Below are 14,636 nucleotides of genomic sequence, written 5' to 3'. Positions count from 1 at the left end.
AATGCAAAGAGACAGCATGATCACTAATAGAGCAGTACTAGGTACTGATCTTAGAAGCAAAGCAGCTTATCTATTTGCCAGGTAGGGCTATCTTAGTCTTATGATAGCTACAGAGAGGGGGTGCAAGTATTCTTGACGCCTCCAGGGTATCCGGCAAGCCGCCGGCACGCCGGAGCTCGCTCCAGCATAGATTCTGGCATTAGAACAGACAATTTTCAAAAGTCAGTCAGATACCAGGATGGCGGCCGCCGGCACAACGGCGGCACGCCGGCAGGGAGCGGCGGCTCCGGCAGCCGGAGGATGCCGGATTGGTGACTGGGGTAAGGATGGTACAGGTAGTATCGGGTTGCCGGCAGTATATGCCGGCACTCCGGAGATCGACCGGCAAGCGGACGATTAGATAGGAGTAGGAGAGCCGCCGGTAGTAGCCGGCGGCAGCCGGCAGTCCCTCGGAACACGGGGGGCTGGCGGCAAGGGTAGGAAAGTCACCAAGAGGCAGGTATTGCCGGCATAAGGGGCGGCAAGAGACCGGCACCCAGATAGATAGAGAGACAGGGGGAGGGGGGGAAAGATGCAGGAAGTACCTTCAGGGTTCCAGACATCCCTCCCCCTCCCTGAGGGGGTGTACCCATGATAGAGACAGGCTCTATCATCCATATGCAGGGGTCACTAGGGACCGGGAGCAGGTAGCCCAAGGGAGGACTAGGGAACACCCAAGATGGGGGGGGGGGAGACTCCCTTATGCAGAGCTACACTAGGAACTAACCTTATAGGACACTATGAAGGTATATGTACCAGAGCGGACTGCACAAGGAAGCTCGGGTAGCCCTACTCATCCACCCTAAGGAGGAGTTGTAGGACAGGGGACAGATGAGTATAAACTAACCTAAGCATAGGCTAGGCTATACAAGAGATAGGTGGGGAGGGAGAAGAGAGGGGTCTTCCCAGGAAGGGTTTCTGTACCAGAGCGGCCACAAAGGGAAGGGAGGACACTCCCTAACCTAAGATTAGGCTGATCGGCTAAAACGGTGCAAGAGTACAGTTTCAGCATGGAACAGAGAAACCTTCCTAACCCGACCTAGATCAGGGCTAAAAGTCCTGAACTAGGCAAGGAAGAAGACGTATCGCTATCGCAGGAAAGTCGCAGACTATCCTAGCCATAGAGGTAGGCTAGCCTAACCTCACTCTCAGACGCAATCCTAAAGGGGGTTCATTCCTTTAGGGAGGACTGAGAGGCGATATAATACTCTATTAGACAATGAATCCCTTTACTCAGAAAAGGGATCAAGGCTAATTAGAGGGAATGCCAAGGCAGGGGATGAAGGAAGCATATAGGGGTCCTAAGGTTAGGTTAGGCTAGTAAGAATCACTGACTAGCCTATCCCCTATATGGTCCCTGAAGGCGAAAACATTTGCATCACTAGTCAAAAGTATTGTAAAATAATAATGCCACTATCTTCATAACTTAGTCTAGGATCACTGATAAATCATGCATGAACACTTGTATATAGGCTCCTGGCCTGGGGGCTATAGTAGCCGACTGGTATGAGGTCAATCGATGACCGATAAAAAGCGTCTAAACACGAAATAAAAGTTCCTAGCTATGAAGACTAAATAAACTAATGTATTCGATTAGTATATAAGGCCGGAAGCGTTGTTGTGGCTAACTAAATAAGACTTGCAAAACAACAACGACGCCATAAAATGGCGGGTCCGGTAGAGGCACAGCTCTGCCACAAAACATCAATTATTTCGCAAAATAATATTTACTTTACGGCCAGAGCTTAATTAAACAATACTGGAACCTTGTACTCAACTTTCCAGAAGAAGGCGAGGCTGAAGGTAACGACATAGCGAAGATGCAAAACGATAAAGTTCACACAAGGGAAAATCCGTCTCAGTAGGGCAGCTACTAAACAAAGGATAAAGACGCTCGTGACGTCATTAGAGCAATGGCGTCCGTTTGTTTACGTCTCGAGTATCAGTAGTAGCCACGAGTGAGATTAGCTGTGGAACGGCTCCCAGCTATTCTCAGCCCTTACACACCGAAGCGTTAACTCTGTTCGGGGTGGAGATAGCTATGTGGCACGACCAGACATGCGTGTCCCCTGTTGTATTACGATGTCTTAAAGGGAAACCTTTGAGATACTCGCTCCAGAAGTTAGAATTCTGTGATAACCTGTGGTTAAATTCTCTGGGAATATCTTAGTAGTCTTATACCCAAGGAAGCTACCAAACAGGAACCTTCCATCAGGACGCCATGGCTTGAGCCCAAAAATGCAAGTTATGAAAGTAATGAGGTGTTATTATTGTCATTTGTAATTTCTCAAGTTGAGGAGAAAGTGGCAGATGCATGCGTTGAGGTGGCTGACTCATAGCATGAGGTTGCTGCCTCAAGAGTTGCGCTTGCTGTAAGGGTTGCGGAAGCGCAGTAGCAGGTTCCTGAGGAACGAGTTAAGGTTCCTGAGGTGTGAGCTGCGAGAGTTGATGTAGCGGCTGCGCAGAACGCAGTTCTTGTCTCGCGAGTTGAGGTTCCTGAGGAGCTAGCCTAAGCTGCAGCGAGTGCTGAGGTGGCTGCCTCATTGATGGAAGAGGTAGTCGTACCTCAAGAGATTGTTGCCTCTCTGGTGGAACCGCAAGCGGAAGCGGAGGAAGTAAGGCATAAGATTCCTGCTCCCATTGCTGAGGTTGCCTTAAGGAAGGCGGAGGTTGCTGCACACCGCTGGTAACTGGCAACTCAGAACGCGGTAAGGTATCCTGAGGAACCTCAACATCGTACGCCTGGCAGACTGGACTGCGGTGAGGCGGAGCGATCGCAGGAGGAGGTGTAACCTTCTCAGCCTGACACTCACGCATTAAGACCGCAAGCTGTGACTGCATGGACTGCAGCAAAGTCATCTTGGGGTCGGCAGACGCTAAGGTCTGCTGAGGCAAAGCCTTAACAGAAGATGAGGTCTGTTACGGCATCACCTTACCTCTCTTAGGAGGTGTGCAGTCACCTGATGACTGCTTAAGAAAGAGAGTCTATACTCTCTTAGACACCAACACTTCCGTCTAAGGGAAGGGTCGGCCATTAAAAGGTGAAAGAGAGTTCATACTCTCTTCGTCACCATAATAATTAAATTAATTCCAAAAGCTAGCTAAGCTAACATAGAAGTTTCCAGTATAGCGAATAGCTGCAAATTTTAGAGAAATACTTCACCAAACCGTGAACAATACTCCAAAATCATAAGCGTATCCAAGAACGTCTTGCCGGAAGCACGACAGAGGAAAAAGTGAGGTGGCGTCAACAACAAGTACTGTAGTACCTGGCCACAGGTGGCGCTTGTGAGTACACCCCCTTCTAGTATAGTGATAGCTGGCGTATCCCTCCCGTAGAATTCTGTCGGGCAACGGAGTTGACAGCTACATGATTATCGGGTAAGTTTAATATTGAAAAACAATCGATGGAGATATAATGAAGAGATATCCTGAAGTCTCCATGTATCAGATATTGTAGATCTACACAATGAATGGACTAATAAACAGTATGGTCTTGCAGGGTTTTAGTTCTTATGATAGCAGATCTTGAGTTCCAATATTCCAAGGGAGATAACAAAATCATTACATAGGCCATCATTAAGACAAACAATTAACAAATATGTACCATTAGAAAAAATATCCCTCTAATGTTTTCAAATCCTAAAAATACCTTCCAACTTCACATTTCTGTGAATAATTACAGAATAGCCCCTAAGTTTCATACATCTACTATTACACAGTGCATAAAAATAATCATGGCCATAACATACTGTACTCGAATTTTACAAACCTGTCTTGAAAATCCATGTCTTGGAAGTAACAGCACCACCTTGAAAGCTATAATAGAGGTACTTACCCATGGTGGCAGGGGATGTTGTGCCTGTTGCATTGACATCTAATGAACAAGAACCTATGCTGTCAACAGAGGTTGTTTGTGTAGGTTGCGTCATCTGTGATAAGGCAGGTAGCAATGGCAGAGGAGGTTGAGGATGGGGTGGCGGCCCAGCAGCTGCCGTCCACCCCGATTTGCTCTGGCCTCGGTTCGGTAAATTAAGCGTGTGAGGGCGCTGAGCAGCAGCAGTAGGCCTTGCGCTGTCAAATGTAGGTTAGTAATCAGTCTTTACCAAATTCCCATCCCTAATTGTTATAGAGCAATATATCTGGGATCAAACCAACACCCTATTGAAATAATTAAAGTGCACACTTGGATGCATAAGTTTACACTCATGACTCATTAGCTGAACATTTATTTTTAACTTTTAATAATTACTTTATCATTAACAGAAGCTATAGAACTAAAAGAATTTAGCTCCAATAAAACTTATGCACCCAATGTATAGTCTAGATTCATTTTTATTTAACAAATGGAAAATTTCTAATACTGTATGTGTTATAGTTAATTTACCTTCCCTTATTAAGAATATATTGCAACAAGTCATTAAAATATACAGTAAACCATTCAAAGTACATAACTTATCCTTTAGAGACCACCCAATAAGATCATACTGTATCTAAAGTATTATTTCCTCTTTCCAGTTCTAAAAGCAGAACAGAATGTAAATTAACCATTAATCTACTGTGCACATAATGGAAATACCTTTCCACAGTTCTCTCTATTACATGGTTAGATGTCAACAAGCTAATGCACAAATAGGATGAAAAAATATATTATGAAGCAAACAAGTAGCCAGTTAAACTGTTCTTCAAGCATCTGAATTAAGCTGAAAGCAAAACACTAGCAGTAACTTGATGCTAAATATATGTACATTACTGTACATGAAAAATATTTTTCAAAAATGTCTTCCATATCATAACGTTATCTAGACTAACATTAAGACACAAATAAGAAACTTATGACCTAATACTTTTATATAAGCCAATAACTCTCAATTACAATAATTGGCTTATCTATTTACTGCTGAAGATTTAATACTTCCTAAATGCTTATAACAAATGAAAATAAAGTTTAAAGTACTGTACTGTAGTAAAAAAATAACCTTATTTTGCTGTGTAAAAATTGTAGAATCCAGTAAGGTTACCAATGCAAAAAGATCAATAGTCATAGGTACATTTCTACAAAACTTATCATTTCAGTACTTAATCAATCAACTTTCATCATTACTATAACTAACAACACGGCCGCCCCAGTAGGTAAAATAAAGTACTGTACTCTACTATAAACCCATGGGCCGCAACAAGGAAAGCAACCAAGTGCGGAGAAGAAATGGACAATTAAAAAATACAAAATCTAATATATATATATATATAATATATATATATATATATATATATATATATATATATATATACCTGTATATATATATATATATATGAAATTTCAAGTCATTTTTATCTTTCCTAGCTATACTTACGAAGAACTTCCTTCGAAGATCTGGGGCGTTAGGCCCTGTACCGACCAGAATTTTCCATTAGGCCTCCCCAGTTCTCCCCCCATACCCCAGTACCAATACAGGTAACTTTGTTAACAGTTGTTATCTTCATAGGGGAGATACAAAAGCATTCCTCGATTGTGCAGGAGAAGAGAAACGAGAAGAGGATGAGGGCGGCGCCCTTCATCCCAACTGACAGTGGGCATGCTCTGTTTCGTATCCGATGCATGAAGACCTGTTCCATGTACTGATGCACCTTTTCAGAGCTGGGTACATTCATGCTACGTACCACTCTCCGGTCCTGGTACGTACCACTCTCCGGTCCCGGTACGTACCACTCTCCGGTCCCGGTACGTACCACTCTCCGGTCCCGGTACGTACGACTCTTCGGTCCCGGTACGTACGACTCTTCGGTCCCGGTACGTACCGCTCTCCAGTCCTGGTACGTACCACTCTCCTGTCCCGGTACGTACCGCTATATGGTTCTGGCATATTCCTCACAGACTGCAGCATTATGTTCAATGTGTAAAACAGCTGATACTACAGGATCATGATTACTCACGACATTCTCAGCTTCACTAAGAAGGGCAGGAAAAAACCACATCCACAAACCTATGAAAAATGATAATGAAGGATCAGATAGGAAAAGTTCAAGCCTAGAAAATGAATGCTTCAAGTTTTCATAAACAATGGTTTAACTCTCTTTCTGACAAGCGGATTAACGATTTCACACAAAGCACAGAGACGTCAGTAACAGGCGTTCAACTGTTGCGGCAACCAAAAGGTAAGTGGCTACATTTATGCTAACATCACCTCACCAAAGCGCTAGTGGGAACATAGTGCAAGCTTACATTATTGTCATACCCACATTAATTCTTCATCAGTATATGGTTGTAACAAAGTGTGTCAAAAGGATTACCCAATTACAACGACGAGGGTATGTCTCTGCGTAGGAACAAATACCAATGTCAACCCACAAGTGCTCATTGTCGATTGCCTCTCCTGAGGTCTTTATCTGAGCAATGGGGGGTCCAGTAGACACCCTCGTAGGATGTGTTCCACTGTTTCTAGCGTTGCCCCACAGGACAGTCAGGAATGATGGCTAATTGCCATTTTTGGCAATTATCTCTAATTTTGTTCTCTTTTACTCTTGCTTTGTTTAGGGTTTCCCAGTCCTTCCTGGTGAGGATTGCTTTGCAGGTCAGGTCTTAAGTGTGGTATGGCCAGCACCTCATTTAATGGCTATCGGTAACTTTTCTGCCACTTCTCTACCCAGTGAGCAGCTGCTCGGATTGGTCCATATAATTGTTCATGTCTCTTCAACATGCATTTGCCATGGGTCTGTTCCAGCCGTTTTTTAATCTAAAATGGTATGATAAAAATACTTCCTCATATTGCTCAGCCAACTTCTACAAAATAAGTCCCAGAATCAAATCTGCAAAAGAATTAATTTCCAACCCCTGACCTAATTGACCATAGACCTCAGAACTTAAAAAAATAGGTGACCAAGAGAGACTACAGTCATACCTCCATATCCAAGGACTCTTTCTTCGCAATTTCGCGACACAGAGACCCATTTAAACAATTAAGTCAGTAAAAAATTACATATTTGTAGGTTAGCGAGTATCACTCGTGGCGCAACAATTTCAAACAGCCAGCGCTTCCTTGCACCTGACTCGCTTCACACTACTTCCCTCTTCACCCAGCACAACATCTCATCTCACACTGACTCGGCCTCTGTCATGCTCTGTCTCTCCTCGCGTGTGCACCTCCCCCATTCGGTTATTTTTTAGCAGAATCGCATTTTCATGTAAAAAAAAAAATTAATGTATTTGTATACATTAGTACGTACTCCTGTACAGGAAGACCCAGGCCTACATGGCTGAGGACTATGAAGCGTGAAGTAGGGGATGATGAATGGAGAAGTATTGAATTAAAAGCTCAAGATAGAGACGACTGGCGAAATCTTATAAAGGCCCTATGCATTGACAGGCATAGATGATGATGATACAAACCAGAGACCTTTAAAAAGGAAATACATCAACATGAGCTGAAACACTTCTTCATTTGTTAACAAAGCAGTTAGGTAATGACAGGTGAGCAATTCAGGACTGCCCATCTGTGGTCGGAGACAAGATATTTAAAAGTTTAACTTAAATGACTCGGGTTCGCATAGCTAGTAACAATACAAATTACTTTTAAGATTTCATATTTGTTCCTATGGGAATGCAAAACCTTTCATAATTTAAATAGTTGACATTCTCCTTAGTGGGAGGAAATGGCCTAGAATCAAATTGGTTTCTTCCCTGGAAATGTCATCCTTCTCGGTCCAATAACGGAAGCAAAGGCGGCGGCTCCCACAATTTCATAGCAGATAGTTATAGGGACATAGACGCTATTGGGGCCAGGGTCTATAACTGATTTAAGGAAACCGATATTAGGTCACAAAAGAACACGTTTCCAAGTGAGGGATGATGATGTTCTAAAATGTACAGAATTGCAATGCTTATAAAACGGGTTTATTATACATTTAATCCTCCTTCACCCATATTGATTAAAGGAAGATGAGAAGTTACTAATAGTCATGCCTTCTCCATCATACGGCTCAACACTACACACTATTCTAGAAGTATTAATTCAGCTGTAACCAAGTTGTAGAATGATCTTCCGAATGATCTTCCTAATCAGGTAGTTGAACCGGAACTTAAAAAAGTTCAACCTTGCAGCAAATGATTTTATAGTTTATATATGAACAAGGTTTTAATATTGCTACCGTTTTTAAAATATCTTTTCTTAATTGTACATTACTTCTCTTGTAGTTTATTTTGTTTCCTCACTGGGGTACTTTTTCCCTGTTGGACCCTTGGCCTTACAGCATCATGCTTTTCCAACTAGGGTTGTAGCATAGCTTGTAATAATAATAATACTTCTCCACAGATCTAGCCTGTGAAGAACACTGGCTCGGTTATGAAACTTGAACCCATCATGTCAAGTCCAGTAAGTAATGGTTGCTGCTAAGCTGGTCTTCCTTTCATTCTAGACTTTTACCCAAAGTGCTTTTTTAGACAAGATTCTCTCTTTCCCATGAGGGATATGAACTGGCTACACAACCTGTTAAGGAGCCACCACAGTGGCAAGGCAAAAGGGCCCACAAGGAATTCTGTATAAACTCACAAAATAGGAGATGATGAAGGTGGTCCAACATTTCCATACCTCTGCCTGATAAACTAACAGATTCTTCCTAAAAGGGTATCATTGAGTCAGTAACCCATGATGATGTGAGCTCTTATCCGAGCTGAGCAATCAACATCCTTGCCAAACTATATGCTTGATAAGTCTCAAGATCAGAAAAAAACAGTGCTTTTGGACACTGCCATAACGTTTCAACCAGTACTGATGAAGAGATTCTTGACACTCAGGCCTTAACAGCAGAGACCTCCTCAGGTAGCACAGCAAGGAATGTAAAGGATTTAAAAATATCTTGTCTTGATCCCTGCCAGAAGCCTGTCAGAGGAAGGAAATGGAGGTCTCCATCATGGGGTCATTGAATGACGCATTCTGTTTTGGTCAATAAGTCTTGTACAGTACAAAACTAAAGGTCATTTGATGCCAACGCTACATTATACGACTTGAAAGGACTTATTTTGGGTGATATGACTGAAAGGAACTTATCTTGGGTGAGACAAAAAGAAGTCTGCAATCTTCTGAAGAGATCTTCAAACCTTGGAAAAAATTCTCAAACACTAATTGCTGAAGATGGCCCACTTTTCATGAAAGGTAGATATCTGTCAAGGACCATAAACATAACTGGTCCAAAAATCTCCAACTAGGCTAAGTCTTGTGAGAAAAGCATATCACTCTGAAGAGATTCTAGATAGCCTTATTCCCTAAATTGTTAGCAACTTTACTAAGTGATGGTACCTCTGAAGGTCTGGCTGACAGTAGAGTGGGCCATGGGGGTTATCTCTCTTGGGACCTCAACCAGAAGAACAATAGATCATGATACTACTAAGCTCATAGATACCTGGGAGACAACAGTCTATCAGTTGATGATCAGGTTTACTGTACTGTAATGGTTATCCCCTGGGTGTTAAACGTGCTATCTAACGTCGCCCAAAGGTCCAATATGAGAGAACAGAATACTAGGAGCTTCCAGCTCAGCTGAGTGGCTAACAGGTGCATCACCGGCAGGTATCACAACATCGGCATTTCCCTCGCATAATGTAAGGACCACTTTGTCCCTACAACCAGCCCTTGATGACTGAGCTAATTTGGCAAGAAGATCCCCCAGCCCAGAATGTACAGCTCTCGGTATGGCATGCCCACCAGATGAGTATCTACTTCATGAACTATGAATAAAAGGAACTGGTTCTTTTTCCTGTGCTACAGATAAAAAGAATTCTAATTTCATTTCAACTTGTAACATGTATATATTGAACCCTACAATTACATCCAACTCTGATAGTTTTTATACCTTTGGTCTCCATACAATGGTTGCTAGTATAGTCAACAAAGGAGTTTTGTTTCTGCAATAATTGTCTTAGACATGTAGGGCTTCACAAATTAGCCTTCAGTTCGGATAACTATAACTCAAAACTAAAATTTCAACAAAATGTACACCACATTAAAAATATCAAAAAATTCTGAGCCAAGGAAACAATATCAATAGCCATCATAAATTAATCATTACTAATTACAGCTACCTTAATTACCATCATGTATAGTTACCACATCAAACAGTATATCCACTAAATCAATTTCATTTAGGATACAAACTTTTGTTAATGATACCAAGGTGGTAAAACCAAACAACACAGAAATATCAGATTTCCCAGCTCACCACAGACTTTCTCCAGGTAACATTGACATTACACACGAAACCTGAACTTCTGTGGTGAAGCAATGCACATGGCTACATCAATATCATCAATACAGTCAGGTATTTAACAATTTGCCCAACAGCTAGATCTGTAACTTCTCACAATGTTTTAATGCTGTTATTAAAATGATAACTACATCTCTAATAGTAATTCTTATTTACTATAAATTTTCATCCTTCTCTAACCCACACTTATACTATTTCTGACAAACCAACACATTTGATGAATTATGCTATCATAAAACTCTGAGAGTAGGAAATACTTCAATTTGTTTTTGAAAAACTTTTATTTCCAACCTTACTAACATCAAGCAAGCAGAGGATTATCACAATACGGGAGTTGCATATTTAAAGGACCTAAAATCCACAGTCGAGTACATCTTAGCTCAGATAATTGGATAGGCTTAATATCTTGAGAACTCACAACGTAGAGGGTATTTTACAGATTATACTAGCTTTGACAGTAGGTAGTGCAACTCAACAAAGAGGTAATCCTAACCTGGGCCGCAACACATTAACTTTGCTAGTCTGTTTCATCTATTTTAAACATGAGTTGTACCATTGGTAAATCACAATACTATAAATTGAATTGCCGTTGTCCACTCTATTAATGGCAGACCTAATTACGTTCCTCAACATAACGCTTGAAAGATATCTTTAACAAAAGCAATTTGTTACAAATGACACCCTGCATCTCTTACTAAATCATCTATTAGAGGGCTGTGGAGCATATTGAAATCAAATAATGCATCCAAGTCTCAGACCTTATTAATTATCAGAAGTTCAAACTTGCAGCAAATGATTTTATGAAAAACAGGCTGACACAACTCTCTCTTCATAGTTGAAATATGACAGATCTATTTTAACTTTGTTACTTATTTATTTCTTTTCCTCACTAGGCTATTTTTCCCCATAGGATTCTGTGGGCTTATAGCATCCTGCTTTTCCAACTAAATGAAAATAAAACTGAGTTCATGATGGTAGGGAAGGAAAAACTGAAGAAACTTGGGTAACATCTAAATAAATATTAATGACAACCTGGTCCCAATATCGAAGAGAGCTTGTTATCTAGCTGTATTACTTGACTGTAATTTGTCTCTCAGTGCTCAAAATAAACATACCAAGATTTGATGGGAAGAAACTTGTGATTGTGTTATTATCAGGATTGAATACTGTAACTACTGTATCCATTACATTCTACCAAAAATACAGCTCAAGAAATTACAAAACGTGACGAACAGAGGAGTAAGATTGATAAAAGGGTAAAATTATAGAATACTACGATAAACAGTTTGTAGAAAATAAAACAGTGTACTTCCTATGCTTTGAAAGGTTATGATAACGATTTCTGGTGGAAATCCATAATTTTTGTATTATGGTGACACGAATACCAAAACTGAAAAGCTACGGTATGGGTTTGCGCTAGATATCATCATTAATAATGTTCGAAACACCTTAAAATATAACATGTACCAGTCTAATTTAATATCTGAATCAACTTTTTTAAACACTTTCTACCAGTCATCATCATAAAAAACCAGTCATCATAATGAAAAATGCTAGTGTAATCAAAATCCAAAAATTGTGATGAAATACAATCAAAACACTGGAGCTTTTAATTGCCAGGACATGAGGGGCTCAAGACAAATTTATTTTTAATTCCATTCTCTAGGGAGTCGTTCGTTGCTGTGTCCATCGTACTAGGAAATCCTACTTAATTAACAGATCATATTTGCCTATTATTCTTACAGATTCTTACAGACGTTTTCCTGGAAGAGGCCCTAGGGGGCCTGTGGCTCCAGTATGGTAGCCAGGACACTATGTGGGTGGTGGTGGCAAGTGGTGTTTATCTGAGCTTTATAATTGAATTTTTGATCCGGTATTTTCCAAAATTTATCAAGTCTTGACTCAAACTGTGTCACTGTCTCTGAGTGTACCACCTCGTCCGGCAAATTGTTCCAAACGTTAACCACAAGGTTAGGGAAGGAGTATTTGCAACTGTTCAGCCTGGCTCTTGTCTTGAATAATTTCTTATCATGGCCCCTTGTCACAATATCCTCCCTCATCCTGAAAAGACCCTCAGTACACTCCTTATACTTGTTGTTGACGATCTTAAATATTTCAATCTGATCTCCTCTTGATCTCCGGTACGCTAATGATGGTAGATCTAATCTCTTAAGTCTGTACTGTGGGCTATGTTGATACACCAAATTAACACTAATTATTCACTCGTCTTTATTCTGACGTAGTTTGCCTAACTTGCAATATAACATTATCTCATCGTTCTTATATCATGGCATGCGGAACATTTTTTGCTACACATGTTAGCTCCGTGGGCTAACATTTCTGTGTTATTTCAACTATCTAATTTATCACTCAGTTTAATTGATTTTTGCTGAGGTCGAAATTAAACATTTCATTGCTCTAATTTTTTTTATCTGAATAAGCTCGTCTCTTTTCAAACATGGTCTTGGATTCCATTTCACACTAAATGTATCAAACACACATTCCTATCCTATCCTTTCATTAATAATATGATAAATGGAATAAGTGCTTTATTTTTGTTGTATATTGCAATATTGAATACAAATAAATAGAGGTTTAGAATATAAAACGTTGGGCCTTTTATTCTGTTCAAATGTGTAACTTATGACTGAAGCACAACCTATCAGGTTTTTTTCCTGAACAGGAGGGAGGAAGTTTCTATGACAGATGCCCTGGTGACAAATGGAGTAAAATGCAATTTTTTTCTTTTTATCAAAATCTGTAACTTTAAGAGAGATTTCTCCCAGTAATATATGGGATTCAAAAGTGTATTAGCTAAGATCCATTGAATTATGAGTTCCAATGTTGCAGTCTTCTATAATTAAACCAAATTTCTTTTCTAATTCTTCGGTAATGTGAATTTGACAATTAACCAGGATTGGACTGTGTGATACTCTTAAATACTTACGAATATAAATGACAAAAAGATCTTGAAACAGAACCAGGAAATGAGCCATCAAAATAAGTAAAATTAATAAAAACACCAAAACTCTATAATAGGGAGAACAGCCTGGCAGTGGACTAAGGTAAGGTTAGCCCGCTCGCTTCCCCATACCCAGATGTTTCTTTACGTCAGTGATCAGCGAAAAGGCCGAAATCGAGCCAAATATTAATTTAACGTAACGGAAATTATGGACTACACATGTTGATAACATTCAAGGGTTTCGCCTTCAAAGCACACATTACCTAGCAACTTGTTGAACTCCCTCGGCACCTTCCGTGATCGGAAAGGGTTAAGGAAGAGAGCATGATTTTCTGGCCCCTTTCCTTTCATAAAAATCGAACCATCAGAGGTCAGCGAAGAGGGTAACCTCCTATGAAGACTCTGGTCATAGACGAAGGAAATGGCGACGAGAGAATTTGGATAAGGTTAGATCCTACGGAGATTTAAAAACTCCTAAAACGGAAAGGTGAAGATGTCATTTCCGGAGTAGAGGGGGAGGAGGAACAGAGAGACCTGGCAAGAGCGAGAGAGAGGGTGGGAGGCTGGGCGAGTGAGAGAGACGACTTCACAATACATTAGACACGATTCTCACTCAATTTACACGACTTACGTCTTTTTTTTAAAGCGCTACGATACATTATAAAATTGTCTTCCCCTTACCTGTCCCATAGAAATAAGACAAGACTCGCGACACGACATAAGGTGATAAAACTCCTACGCAACCAATTTCACGTGTTGCTGCTAACACAACCAAAACATCACCATTGACTTCTCTTTCCTTTCACTTGCACTGAGAGAACCTCTCCTGCCATCTGTCGCTGCCCAACTGTACTATTGTGGTTAAAGTCTGCCGGGCCGCGAAGGTTAAAATTTGTTTACCGTATTTTTTCTGTTACGATTGAAAAATAAATGCATGGCACGATTACACGTTTAAGGGTTCCATATGAAGTCCATAGGAACTTTTCAAATATGAGTAGCATACATTAATCTGAGGACTTGACACACGCATCACCCATTATGATCAGCAAAAAAAAAAAGAAAAAAAAAACTGAGCAGGCCATATTAAATTTGGAGAAATAGGTTGTCAAGAGTAGTCTATGAAACATTATGCTAATAGAACTTTATAACATAATAAAAACGTATTCTTCAAAATTTCCCAGAATAAGATTACACCAAGAAAATTATCCTATGAAAAAGGAGATTTACCAAAGTAAAGATGATTACCGTTTATTAACAATAGCCTATCGATTATCAGTTTATCAGATGGCTGAAAAAGAGACAGCCGCATTCGAAAATTATATATATGAGCATTATAGAATATTTCCTGAGAAAAATTCTTTTGATTATATTTTGAATG

The 14,636-nt window shown here is 40.3% G+C and overlaps 1 protein-coding gene across 3 annotated transcripts in view; it reads right to left on the bottom strand.

Annotated features, from left to right (window-relative positions):
* LOC137653575 (uncharacterized) overlaps positions 1 to 14,636 on the bottom strand; it is a 343,186-nt gene that overhangs the window by 134,482 nt on the left and 194,068 nt on the right. For all 3 annotated transcript variants that reach the window (XM_068387097.1, XM_068387115.1, XM_068387105.1), the window contains one exon: positions 3,878 to 4,113. In XM_068387097.1, coding sequence (XP_068243198.1) covers positions 3,878 to 4,113 — 236 coding nt within the window. The remainder of the gene's footprint in view (positions 1 to 3,877; positions 4,114 to 14,636) is intronic.

The sequence above is a fragment of the Palaemon carinicauda genome, chromosome 1 (genome assembly GCF_036898095.1).
Source record: "Palaemon carinicauda isolate YSFRI2023 chromosome 1, ASM3689809v2, whole genome shotgun sequence".
In the NCBI taxonomy this organism is placed as follows: Eukaryota; Metazoa; Arthropoda; class Malacostraca; order Decapoda; family Palaemonidae; genus Palaemon; species Palaemon carinicauda.
The sequence above is the reverse complement of the archived record's forward strand: the minus strand, read 5'-3'. Positions and strand labels throughout refer to the sequence as shown.